Source organism: Chaetodon auriga, chromosome 15, assembly GCF_051107435.1.
Source record: "Chaetodon auriga isolate fChaAug3 chromosome 15, fChaAug3.hap1, whole genome shotgun sequence".
Taxonomy (NCBI): Eukaryota; Metazoa; Chordata; class Actinopteri; order Chaetodontiformes; family Chaetodontidae; genus Chaetodon; species Chaetodon auriga.
In genome coordinates, this window is record NC_135088.1 from 23,676,207 (window position 1) to 23,689,841 (window position 13,635).

The following is a 13,635-nucleotide window of genomic DNA, read 5'->3' on the forward strand; positions in this document are numbered from 1 at the left end:
CTACAGTTACAAGAAGAAGCTCTGACAATAAACTCCACCAGGATAAATTCACAAAGTCAACCCCTCTCTCTCACATATGCATGTTGTTCTCTCTCTCTCTCTCTCTCTCTCTCTCTCTCTCTCTCTCTCTCTCTTTCTGTGAATGGTGTGTTTGAGCTTTGCCTCTGGTGTGTTTGTGTAGTTTCTCCTCTTTCCAGGCCTCGATGGTGGAGAGGAGGTTGGGGGGCTCAGGTCCTATCTGTTTGGCAGCATCTGGATGTTGCTCACCATCCAGATGCTGCCAGACATGGCATGTCAGTCCAGCTGGAAGGGATGCCTCTTCTTTTTGGGGGGGAATTTTTCTTTATCTGAATAGAGACTCTAAGGATGGAGGTTGTTATATGTTGTGTGGACTGTGATGATCATTAAGGTAAATATGTGACATCATCCATTGGTGTCTGAAGAGCCACTGTGAAGCTCAGTGACAGTTCCTGGGGATCCTGCATTTGTTTACTGAGTGCAACAGGACCCCTGCTTTGCCCCTGCAGCACCAATAACACAAATAATGAGTCAAAGCTATAAATATGATACATAAAGACATTATATAGTTATGTACCTTATACTTGGCACTGCTGACCATGAGGCTGCCTTCCCGCAGCCAGCTGACCGAGGGTTTGGGATTGCCGAAGGCCGTACAGGTCAAAGTGGTGCTACCCCCCTCCTTTGCCTCTACGTACTGAGGTGGCGTGTCCGTGAATGTGGGGGGCGCTGAGGAGTGAGGATAGGCAGAGGGTTAGAGACAAAGAATAAACAAGGACATATGGAAACTGTTTCGAAGGGATCAAGCACAAGTTACAAAGTTGCAGAGTTTATTTTCTTCTTGTCTTCTTGTTTTGACTCAACATATACTGGATAGTTGCATGCTGCTAACAGTATCTCACAATGACACTGTAACAATACAGCTCTGAGATTCCATTTAGTGAGCCCCTCTATAATACTCCCTCAATATATTCTTCTCAAAATATGATAATATAGCACACCGGCTGTATAAATAAAACCAGTGCTTAATTGTTAATTTCTTGGGTGTTGCTCTGTGTATGATGAACGATCTGCCAAACAGAAGGAAGACTGCCTTATTACACTGTGGCAAGCAAACACAAACACAGACCAGCTCAGACACTGTGACATTTACATGACTGCTGCTGGAACTCCTACTTAAAACAATTTCACAAAAGCTACAGTCAGTCCAACAAAGAGGTTAACATGCATTTTTGTTTTGAAAAATATGGCAACATTCAGCCAGGTCAGCTATGTTTAATACCCAAATTCTTTGGCTATCGGTGGGAAATGTTATGAATTATCCACTGGCTTTGCTAGTTCAGTCTATTTAGAAGTTCAAAACCTTTGAGTATTTTCTTGCACTCTCTTGTTTATTGTTAAGCATTAATTACCCACTGCCACTGAAACCACATAGTGTGTGAGCATTACTCAGTGCTTGCTAAGCATTGGGAGAAATTCCACAAATGAAGACAGAACTGCACTTTCAGCAAAATCCTGTAGTATTAACACTCATAAGATCAATCTATATGCTAACAAAACATTTATTTTTTGCAACACATACTGGCATATTTTGGCTCTTGATGAACATACATGGCAATGTGGAAAAAAACTGCCTCTTTGAAGTTTTCTCAGCTACATTAATCATGACATCTCTTGAATGCATGAAGTATTTATCTCTTCTAAAAAAAAGGAGGCAAGCAAGGAGTGACGAAGCTCTGCAGAGAGGGATGTAAGAGTCAACAAGTTCTAAACTGAATTGATACTGTTGCAACTAATACTAAATCTCTATTCCCGTGTTTGTATGTATGCCTCCTGTGTCTTACAGATCATGGCATCTGCGATCTTCCATTCTCCCATTTCCATTTCACTGTTTTCCTGCCTTTTTCTAAGTCAATGATGATGAATGCAGCATGGATTTTTTACTTGTTTGCACTATCCTTACGGTAAACACAAAATGTTTCAGTTTATCCCTTGAAGGAGTTTTAAATTGCCTTAAAGTGTAACAATGATGTGGAGAAAGGAATTTAACTAAATAGAGAAATGTAGATAACTGGGCTATTTTAAATTTTATATTAAATATCATCCACAAGCAGAAACCCAGGAGATAACAAAAACACTTAAACCACTGTCAAAAGTTTTGATGAGATGTTTAAGTGCACTGACACTGAAATCTTTGCAGGTACTGTACGTTCTTGGCAGCAGAAAATCTTCTCATTCCTCCTCTGAGGGACCAGAGTGTAGATAACAGCAGGAGACTGGCCAATCAAACAAATTACCAAGGGACCACTAAATAATGAATGTGTGTAAACTTTTACCTGGCTTTGCCTTTGCTGTCTGGCTGGTTGCACATGTCTCAGAGTCCACAATTTCAGATTTGTACCAGTACAGTAAATAAGTCGATGAAAACCAGGTAGTAGTGGAGTGCTTGTCACATAACTGAACAGGGAGAAGAGCTGAGGAGTAAACATGAATAGCTTTTATCCCTGGTGCTGTGTGCACATACACCAGCAGAGCATGCTCATGCATTTACATGCTCATAAAAGCCTTAATACTGGCAGTTTTAAACATCTATACACAGCCATATCTGTCCCTGGAAAATCCTCTGATCTGACATTTTTTGCAATACCAACATCGTTTTTCCAAATAAACAGGAGAACTTGTTTTTGTCCTTCTTCAAGGACATAAGTTCATTTAAGTCAGCGTTCTTTATCTCATTCTGTCTTCCAAACATCTCCATTTATAACCAGACCTCAGTTTTTTTTTAGTGATGTTGTACAGATAGTGACATGCCAGACATGCTGCATTTTATAAAACAATTTTTCTAAATCCTCTTTAGCTCAGAGGCCCTCTAGATTATGAGGAGGGATGATCATACAGGACAATTGGCACATCTTTCTACCAAAACATTCTTAAGCTGGTTTTCTAACTGCTCCACCCCCATTTAACCTAAACCAATGGCTTCCAGTGCACACACATGCCAGTGTCATTCTCTGTGATTCAATACAGATTTTGTTCAGTCATAATTCCTGTTTTGATATTCTCATCTAATCACCTTAGGACTGAAGCTGATCTGCTTACATGTGTAATCCTGTAGTCTCTCAATTGCAAACATGTCATTCCATCTGCAGCCATAAGCCCAGCCATAGTGCTAATTCCACACCACACGCTTTGCCACACCACAGAGATGGTGACCATACAAGCACTCTGACCATGCAGCTTCTTAGAGACATTTAAAGTATTTCTGATGATTCATTTAATATTCTTTGTAAGAAAATAGTGAAAAAAACAGCAAATGTGTTGACATTCTCTGCTTCCCAACCACAGGCCAGTCAAAATAGTATTTTGTCCAATTTTTTTATTCTTCTATAGTCAATCATCACTTCACATGATGGTGCACTCATTAGAAGCAATGACCTTGACCATTTTTAGACATGGCAGTAGATCTGGAGGGAAATGCATATCAGGGCATACTGTGCTGTTTGTTTGTTTACGTTTCATTCTCTGCTGCAGTACTTTATGTGAAGGATGATGTGTATGTATAAACTTTCATTTAATAAATTGCATTGGAAATATGAATATATTTTATATTTAAAAAAGTATGGTGGTTTATTATTATTTTGAAGAAAAAAACATTTCAGTTAACGATGAATGCCAAAGTTACATTACTGTCATGTGAATTGCAGCTGTGAGCAGATCCTATTTTTGTAACTCTCCTCAGTAGTGCATTCAAGGGCATTGTTAGTGCAAAAACTGATGTTGTGAAAGCTATAGTGTGAATATATATTTTATCACTTTAGTCTTTAAAAAAAAAAAACTGTGATGGATCTCCTTTTCCAAGCACATATGAGGTCTCTGCAAATTACTCCTATTCAACATTTCAACATAATAGGAATTCATGTAAAGCAGGAGCACCAAGAAAAGGTGTTGGAAGTAGTGTTGGAAGTAGTGCAAGTAGTGCAAACTGTGGTGAATTATATGTAGTATGACTGTTCTAGTTGAGTGAAATGCAGGAAAAACTGATCTGGAGTTTGTCAATTTTGTGCTGTGTGGAGGGAGACTGTGACTCATTCTTGACTACATCCTGTCATGGAAAATCTACAGGTAATAAGATGTGATTCGTATGTTCACCATGGCAGTGATTACCATCATGGGGTCAGAATACAATTGACCTATTTTGTGGCATACTGTATGTGACAGCCAATAAAATGTTAGTGCTAATGGCAGGCACATTGCAGGTACTGGCACAGAGCGTTACAGTGATATATACCAGACAAATGAAAATGCAAAGATATCTAAATGGACTGGACTGTGTTTTTGAAATGATTTGGGTTTCCTGGATAAGGTGCTGTGAGGGAACAGTAGTCTTGACTGGGTGTCTACAGACTCAAAATCAAAGATGTTTCTGTTGCTTTTAAAGCTATCACATTAATGGCATCTCTCTGTACCACCGTAGGAGGTCACATGAATAAATGCTTAATATCTACTGTGACAGTAATAATCTTGACTTTGGTAGTCTCTGTATTCTTCAAGCTTATTGCTCAGTAAATCGCTTTTGTGATTTCTCTGTGTCAATGCACAATGTTAGATTGGCAGATGGTAAAAGACATGTTGGTATTCCCTTCGGCCTCGTTTTGATAGAGCTGGGAATACTCATGCTGAGCTGAGCTGTGACCAAATACCATTCAAGCCTGGCTGCTGGCATGGTGTGAGTGTTTTTCCACAGCACAGCACGGTGACAGCTCCTTCCATGTCACCACAGTCGGCATCACATCAGGCTGCTCACATATGAAACAAGAGTAGGTGAGGTCAAAACAATGCATCAATAATCACCATGCACCATAATTAAAACAGGGCCGGTTCTGATTCTGTAATATTTTACAACGAACTGGGTTCATTGTACTCTGAAATACTTCTTTTTAACAAAATTCAGAATAGTAATGAAAGCTGTGGGTAAAATACTTCCTATGTTTAGAAAAATAGGTGTATTAACTTGTTCATTTTACAACTTATCATTTTCTTTATGTAGCATTTTGACATTTGACATTTTTATCCCCTTTCCCTCAAAGACCGAAACCTGTGCTGAGGATGTGTGTGTGTGTGTGTGTGTGTGTGTGTGTGTGTGTGTGTGTGTGTGTGTGTGTGCTTGCCAGTGCCAAAAACAGAGAAAAAGGAAAAATGAAGAGAGACATAAAGAGGAGCAGAGAAGCAGTACGGCAGAACTAAAGAGCGGGGAAAGAAAGACGGCAAAAAAAAGGGGAAAGACAGAGAAAGGGGCTGTTGTGCAGCATGCAGGCACTGCAGAGTTCTGCTGCAAAATACAGGGATGGCAAGCAGGAGGATGTGCTGAAGCTATTTTAGGGGGAGCAGTTGAAGACTAACCCTAGGAGATATGAACCTTGCTTCTTTGGCATCACCTCATGCTGGATTGGGGCTTGCACTGTGAGGGAAAGCGAGGAAAACAGTGGGAGTCTAAATCATCTTAGATGGAAAAAAAAGAAAAAGCAAACAGGGATGCTGTCCACAGGACTGTGTAAAGTTACAGTGATCCTCTTTATCCAGCTATCCATGCATCCGTTTTCTAAACCGCATAGCAGGTAAGAAATGCATATGTGTCAAACAGCAATAACTAGAATTAAATAGAAAGTACAACTAAAATAGAAGACTATGATTTAAAAGCTCATTCCATGTAATGACTGGGCTGGGATTTCTTTCATTCAAGCAAATAGCGTGCACAGTAATGACATCATTCGTACAAACACATCCTCTCTTCCTGCTCATCCTGTCTACTCACACTCTGAGTTTGAGGGCAATATAAGTTCATAGGAAACAAAGGTGTCAATTTGTAGAGGAAAAGTATCAGCACGATATAGAACTCGCACCCGCAATCTACATGCATCTCACTCGGAATCTATATGCATCACATCCTTCTTGTGCTCACAGTAATCACTGACAACCACTGATGTTTGACAATGATAGGGAAAGGTGGATTGCAAATGGGGGTCTATAAATAGAAGCACTGCTGGAGCCTCATGCAGCATGAGTATGTAGCAGGGCTGTGAACCTTAAAGATTCTGTCACTGCAACTCCTAAAAATAACAGTAACACTTAAACATATGGTGCTGCTACACCTAATTAAGCATTCAACACACTCCTACCATTAATGCCCAGATGATGAGAGTTAGGTATTCACAAACATGATGGGAGTCACATGTACAGCTTTACCACTGAAGGATGTGCACCAATGTTTTAAGTACCAACTGGTTCACTGTGATTGTATAATATCTACAGCCTGTTAGCACTGCATTACATCCACGATAGATGACATCTCAGAAATCACATTAAACTCTATAAACAGTAAGCCAAGAGAAAAAAATACATAAAGGAAAATAAATCAAGTAATACATACACACAGATTTATGTCCCTAAAATGTGGGTAATACATGGGAACACACACACACACACACACACACACACACACACACCTTTCATCTGCTGAGTCATCCACAGAATCAGCTAAAAATACAATTTTGAGCCTAAGTGACAGATAAATATAGAAATCATTCACTGTCACTTCTCGTAAACTTAAGAATAAAAGCTAATCAGGTTTCATACGACAAAAATACTCCTTTGTTTCAGAATACTTTTATTTTAGAGAACTGCAACTGTCTCCTCAGTGTAAAAAAATACAATTGCATTTTGGATAAATCACATCTCAGCCTAATTCCTATTATTTCATCCCTGTTTATGCATTTACATATGATAATGGTTTCACATAAATTAGATTAAAAAAATGAAAATCACTCACACATTCATTCATTCATTCATCTTCTATACCGCCTATCCCTTTCAGGGTTGCGGGGGGGCTGGAGCTTATCCCAGCTGTCAACAGGTGAGAGGCAGGGTACACCCTGAACCGGTCGCCAGTCGATTGCAGGGTCACATATACAGACAGACAACCATTCACGCTCACACTCACACCTAAGGACAATTTCTTGCTTCTTGCTGTGAGGCACGCGCACTACCTGCTGTGCCACCGTGCGGCCCTCACTCACACATTGTTGCAGAAAATCACTGCATCACTTTCTGACATAAAGTGCTTTATTTCCTTGAAGAATTAACAATTTGGCAGATGTAGGGCAAATCCTTGAATCTGATTGGGTTTTCTTGCTCTGATTATAGATGTGATTAATCATGTGACCACTTGAGAGTGATGGTGCGGTCACACCAAATTTCTGCCCCTTCATTTCTTTGTGGAATGAGACAAAACGTATCCCTTACAGTCACAAAATGATGGCGTCCTGTTTGCGTCATGCAGAGTTGAATCAGTTAATCTCTGACAAATGAAATCACAGTGCTTTCTAACATACAGCCAGTTTGAGAGAGTGGGTGAGACTGACATCTCATTCAGGAAATATTGATTGTTTGAATTTATGGAACTGCACTGTGAAATAACACAAGCAGCAGAGAAGGAGTACGGAAGCTCTGAAAGGCAAGGTGGAAAAAAAAAAATAAAACGGCCAATGTTTAAGTTTATCTCGTACGTACGAGGTACCATCTCGTACGTATGAGTTAGTATCTCGTACGTACGAGATAACTCGCAATTAATATTTTTTTTTTCACTTTTCCTTTCAGGCACTGGCCAAGCTATTTTGGAAGAAAAAAAAAATCTGAAACGAAAGGTTTTACCTTCTCAGTTACTTTAACTACAAATATCTGCTGTAAACCACAATGGGACTGAAAGATTTCTCCATAAAATATTTATATCACATAATTTTATATAGAATTATGAATGAAAGCTCCATGTGACAACACGTAGCTGTTCCGCCACTGACAGTATGCCACGTCATCCAGACTGACCTGCCATGCAAAAGTGAGTCGCAAGCGGCTCAAACATATTTGTAATCATTTTTATCAGGTGTTTGTCTTTTTCAATCGATGCTTTAAAGTAGTGGGCTAATGCACGTCATGTAGCCTACTGACTCTTGCGACAACAGATTTTAGATTCAGATCGTGGTCGATTTGGTTTTTTTTTTGTTGTTGTTGTTGTTTGTTTTTTTTACTGTGGTAACTAAGTGGCGTGCTCTGATTGAGTGGAGATGCAATCTATATCTATCTATCTATCTATCTATCTGAGAATGTCTTTTTATTTGCGTTATGTCGGTTTGTGTAATTTATGGTACCACTCAATAGGCTCTGTGCGCAAGCCTCGTGACGTACTTCCGATTCCGCCTGAAATCGGCAAACCAGTTTCCGGTTTACTTCCCTCTCCAGTCAAAACAGCGCTAAAATAAATACAAGGAATGAAAAATGAATCAACATCCACGAAAGAAGACGAAGTATAATGTGAGAGGGACTTTTAAGTTCCAGAAGACGGTGAATGGCTCTAATGAGCACTGTTGTGTGCCACTTTGTGCCGGCTCAAGTCGCTATAACAGTGAGCTTAGCTTCCACTGCTTCCCGAAGGACACCGAACTTCGTGCACAGTGGCTGCAGAAAATATGCAGGACGGGATTTTCGGTAACTCAGCATACGAAGGTATGCAGCCGACATTTCGAAAATGCCCAAATTCGAAATACCCCCAAAGGTAGACGGGTTTTAGCAGCAAACGCAGTGCCAACACTGTTTGAATGGAACAGTTACACAGCAACCAAGACAAGAGCCGGTGTTTGGGATCGCCGCCCTCGACTGACATCAAGCCCAGAAACATCACCTGTGCCCTGATCTTTGTCTGACACTGAAATGGACATAAAGTCAACACAGTTAGCACAAGAAGTAACAGTAAAGAACATACGAAGCAAACACAAAACTAAAAAATTAGCACGTTGCTAACGTCAGCTAGTCCAGTAATGTACTGACCAATAAATCACTTATCCTCGTACTGGTGAACGTAACTAGAGATGTAGAGACGAAACCCTTTTTCCCGTTTGCTCTTCGGAGCAGGGGAGTGGGCATCCACGATACGATGAACATCGTTGATAGATATCTTTGACAGATTATGCAGGCATCTTGTAAAGTTCATTGTGATGACTAGCTGACGTTAGCAACGTACTTTTGCATGGCAGGTCAGTCTGGATGACGTGGCATACTGTCAGTGGCGGAACAGCTACGTGTTGTCACATGGAGCTTTCATTCATAATTCTATATAAAATTATGTGATATAAATATTTTATGGAGAAATCTCTCAGTCCCATTGTGGTTTACAGCAGATATTTGTAGTTAAAGTAACTGAGAAGGTTAAACCTCTCGTTTCAGATTTTTTTTTTTCCTCCAAAATAACTGAGCCAGTGGCCCTGAGAGGCAAGGTGAAAAAAAATAATAATTGCGAGTACGAGATAAACTTAAACATTGGCCGTTTTATTTTTTTTTTCCACCTTGCCTTTCAGAGCTTCCGTAAAGGAGGGATGTTGCTGGGCTGCAGTGAGTGCAAGGACAGCAATAGAGGGCAATGACACAAAAGTGTCTGATAAGAAATTGTATAAGATACAACTTTGAATACTGCTGCTGTTAGCCTTCTGTCCATGCTAGCTCCTACGGGTTATGTCTTCAACCTTGCTCACACTGTTTTCCTGTTACCTCTGTTTTTTCCAACACCACACAAGTCAAATTCTCCAAGTGAAATCGGCTCTGACTGTCAGGCAAGACAGCTTTATGTAAACAGCACATTCCAAATTACCAACTGTGCCATTACTCTCAAACTCCTCTTACACAAGTAAAGCACATGAATGTGTATTCTTCACTTTCAACTTTTTTACTTTGAAATTAGCTCTTTAAAGCATTCTTAATTTTACGTATTAGAATTTGATATTTGATATGGCTCTATACCCACTGTAGCACATCTCTCACATGCAGAACACACCACTGCTGCAATCAAAGGCTGGACGACCTGCCTGAATGACTTCTTTCTGCCAGCCAAGCAGAGGTGGGACTTTTCTCCTGTGGAGCTGCATGTGAGTGACATCAGCAATCAGTAAAGCAGCAGGGACTCCCCAGAGACCTGGTCCCCTGACCCTGCCACTGCTTACACTGCTGTATGTCTCTCCATCAAAGGACCTCTATTTCACTGAGCATTTCGCCAAGCAAACTTCCTTGGCGTCAGCTACTCATCTTGCTTTCCAATGAATCAGGACAACGCCATAGCACTCAAGGCAGCTGCTGTCATATGTGGCAGTCCCATGCCACCTCCTGCCCTCCATATGAACTTTTATCTCCTTAGAAGATGAGAAGTTATTTGGTGATAGAAGATAATTCTGTGGAAGCTTTTGGGCGTGCCCCTGAACACTGCTGCAGGTGCACCAAGACTGACACGCAGCCACAGGATGGTGAGTGTGATGAGTATACCTGTTTTTATGAGGTAACAGCATGCAACCATATTTTCCCAGTAAGACAGTTGACAACATATACTATGCCATTGGCAACTATTTTTGAAGCAAGCCAGTTTGTCCTCATATTGACCTTGTACTAGTGAGGTCATACACTAGTAACTCAGCTATGTAACTAAGTAACTATGTCCTCACTGAAACACAGTGTCCTATTCAACAAACACCACAGGGAGGACATAGTGATTACAGCAAGATGTACAATACATCCAATTTGTGAAGCTCTGTAGTGGGATCATGTGTCATAATTGGAGTGATAATGTGAACCTGCAGTCTGTTAATTCTTGATTCCACATGGCCAAAAGTATTGTAGATTAAGCATTTTGGAATATGTCTAACTACATCATACGCACAGATTTTCATGACTTCGCTATTTCATATTTGGAAAATACCTTTTTAGTTTGACATCTCCAAATACATTTTGGTCTCATTTGAGTCCTGTTAAACTAAAAAAAAAAAAAAAAATCATTCCTTTTTGGTCACAGAAATCCAGCCAGCTGTGTCCTGTACAGCACCACTGACCAACCACTGATGACAACTGATAAAAGTGCTCAGGCTCATGTGGCAACAAGACACTAAAAACAGTGAAAGGAGTGATAAACACAAAGAGAGACAGAGAAAGGAGGCAGAAGAGGAAGCCTGAGGCCTTTAAACACTTCTGGGAGAGAGCAGAGGCAATGTGAAGTCAAACAGAACAAGAGCAACACTGATGAAACTGAGCTAATGTGCTGTGACCACAAGGGGGGACTGGGGGATGTACAGGACCGTATCTGGTGTGTCTGTTACCACAGCAACTGGTAAGAGTCATCATGTGCAGTCTGATTAGATGTCTTGATGAATGCTTAAGCCACCAAGTGAAGCCAAGAATATTCTTAGTTTCTGTGACAGAGTCCCATGAGCATGTCCACTTGTGTGGATAACTTTTTTGACACTCAGGTGTTTGTCTGGTGCTCTTCTCCAGAGACACAATTAGTGACAGAACATGTTATGTTTTACTCAGGGACAACTTTGTCAGTCCTCTAGTTATGACACAGCCACCTCAAGGCCAGTCATACACCACAAACAATGAGAGACAATCAGTGGAGACTTAACCTTTGGCTTTGTGGTTACTGAACAGTATCTCTACACAGGTGACCTTTAAGTGAAAATGTGACATTATGTCCAGAAAATAAGGAGAACCATCTTTCTATCTTCTAAGTCTATGTTCATAGTGACCAGTATGAATAATGCATGCAAATGGTACTTACCGTTGACGGTTAGATGCACCCAGCTGCCATTGTGGAAGGTGTCATACTGCTGCTCCAGCATGAGCACCTTACACTCATACCAGCCCTGGTCGTCTGAGCGCACATTCTCTATCCGCAGGGAGGACTTGCTGTGCAGAGTGGCCCGGCCTAGTCAACAGAGACAGAGATGAGGTGTCAGCAGAAAGGGACACAGAGAGGTGAGGATGGGTGGATTGAATTTAATGAAGGAAAGGAAGGGAGAGAGGGTACAGGTGAGATGTGAATGAATGAAGAGGGGAGAGAAGAGAAACGCCACATGAATGTTGAAGAGAAAATCAACTTTTGAAGAGTTCACATATAAATGTGCAGGGAGTATACTGCGGTGCATTCATGTAGGTGTCTCAGGGTAACAAAACAGTAAGCAAGATCTGTTTCTAAACAGTGTCACAGCTGCACAGTTAATGTGCAGCACAACATCAAAGTGCAGTTGTATATATGCAGTGAAATGTTTCATTCAAGCCACAGTGAGGCTAAGATGTCCTCATCTCCATGTGTGTGGCGGTCTATTTTAGAGATGCACTGAGGCAAGGACAGGTCATTACTTCCTTTGAGGAGTGGGAAGTGGCCAACATGACAACAGAGAACACTCAGGGTTACACAGGAGTCACAATCCATCAGAACACATAGCAGTTTTTGACTTGGTGAGTACTCACTCAGGAATAGCTGCATGTTACTTTTACAGATCAAAAGCTGAAAGAGGGGGATTGATGATGTTGCTCCAGGCAATCTGGCAACTGGATCATAACAGATGGCAACTGGCAATAAGGGCTATACAAATGGCTTTCAGGGAGCAGAAGACGGCTCAAAACATCAACATTATCAAAGCCTGGCTATCCCTCATTAATCCCCTAACTCGCTGCTATCCTCTCCACTTTGTGGGTATTCCTGACTAATTTTTGTTTGCCTTCCTAAATCCCCTCTGCAGCATGACACACCAGGTAAATATATCAGCTGCACTGGCAGCTGTCTCGGTGAGTTAAGGTAGACAGTCAAAGTGATGTTTGTTCCCAAGCCACATAGGCTTGGGAACAAACATCACTTTGTGTGTGTGTGTGTGTGTGTGTGTGTGTGTGTCTGTGTGTGTCTGTGTGTGTCTGTGTGTCTGTGTGAGATCTGTGTGTCCTGGCTAAGCTATTTATGTATCAGATTATATTTGTCCAGCTTCCAACCATGTCTGTCTCCTTTCTTGGCTGATAGGAGGGAACTGTGAATGTTACTGAGTGTAAGGTATGTATTTAAAATACTGTATACAGTATCTATGGATCCTTCACTATCTACTACTGTGTATACAGGACCTGACCTTTGATTCCACTTCCATTTCTCTTTGTCTGAGGGTATACAATATGTCCAAACACTACTGGGAGTCCTTTTTGGACGTGATGTATTCAAGCATAAAAGTTAATGAACAAGAAATCATGCATGGGCGTCTCTGTATAAACGCAGGGTACTATGCTGACAGCACAGTGGTGCTCAGGTTTTACATATGGCTCTTGCTTTGCTGACAGCATTTTTGGAATAACCCTGTGAATGTTCATGTAAATTAAGATGTGTTTAAGAAGTACAGAAATGAAAAAAGTGCATTGACAATCTGTGAAAATTGTTTTCAGGACGTGTGATGTCAAATTTTCAAGTCATCTACACCAGTGGTTTTCAAAGTGGGGGCTGCGGCCCCCTGGGCGCTGCCAGGGGGCGCTAGGGGGGCCTCAGAAAATTGGAGGGAAGATCAGAAAAAAAGCAAAAATAAAAAAATAATAATTATTAATTACTAATTATTTTTAAACCATTATTATAAAATATAATCTAATTATTTTTTAAATCATCATCATAAAATATAATTTATAAACATATATCATATCGAAATGTTATTTGCCATGTTCTGATTGCCTGGCAGTCAAAACATCGTTCATGACGTCATGAAGTCACGTGTAGCCCTG

The 13,635-nt window shown here is 40.7% G+C and overlaps 1 protein-coding gene across 4 annotated transcripts in view; it reads right to left on the minus strand.

Annotated features, from left to right (window-relative positions):
* The window catches only part of igsf9bb (immunoglobulin superfamily, member 9Bb), a 129,733-nt gene that overhangs the window by 64,294 nt on the left and 51,804 nt on the right, over positions 1 to 13,635 (minus strand). For all 4 annotated transcript variants that reach the window (XR_013078228.1, XM_076750139.1, XM_076750140.1 and 1 more), the window contains exons 3-4: positions 11,663 to 11,809; positions 596 to 747 (exon numbers count right to left, since the gene is read on the minus strand). Coding sequence is in view for 3 of the 4 variants with exons in the window: in XM_076750139.1 (XP_076606254.1) it covers positions 596 to 747; positions 11,663 to 11,809 (299 nt within the window). In the remaining variant the exon portion in view is untranslated. The remainder of the gene's footprint in view (positions 1 to 595; positions 748 to 11,662; positions 11,810 to 13,635) is intronic.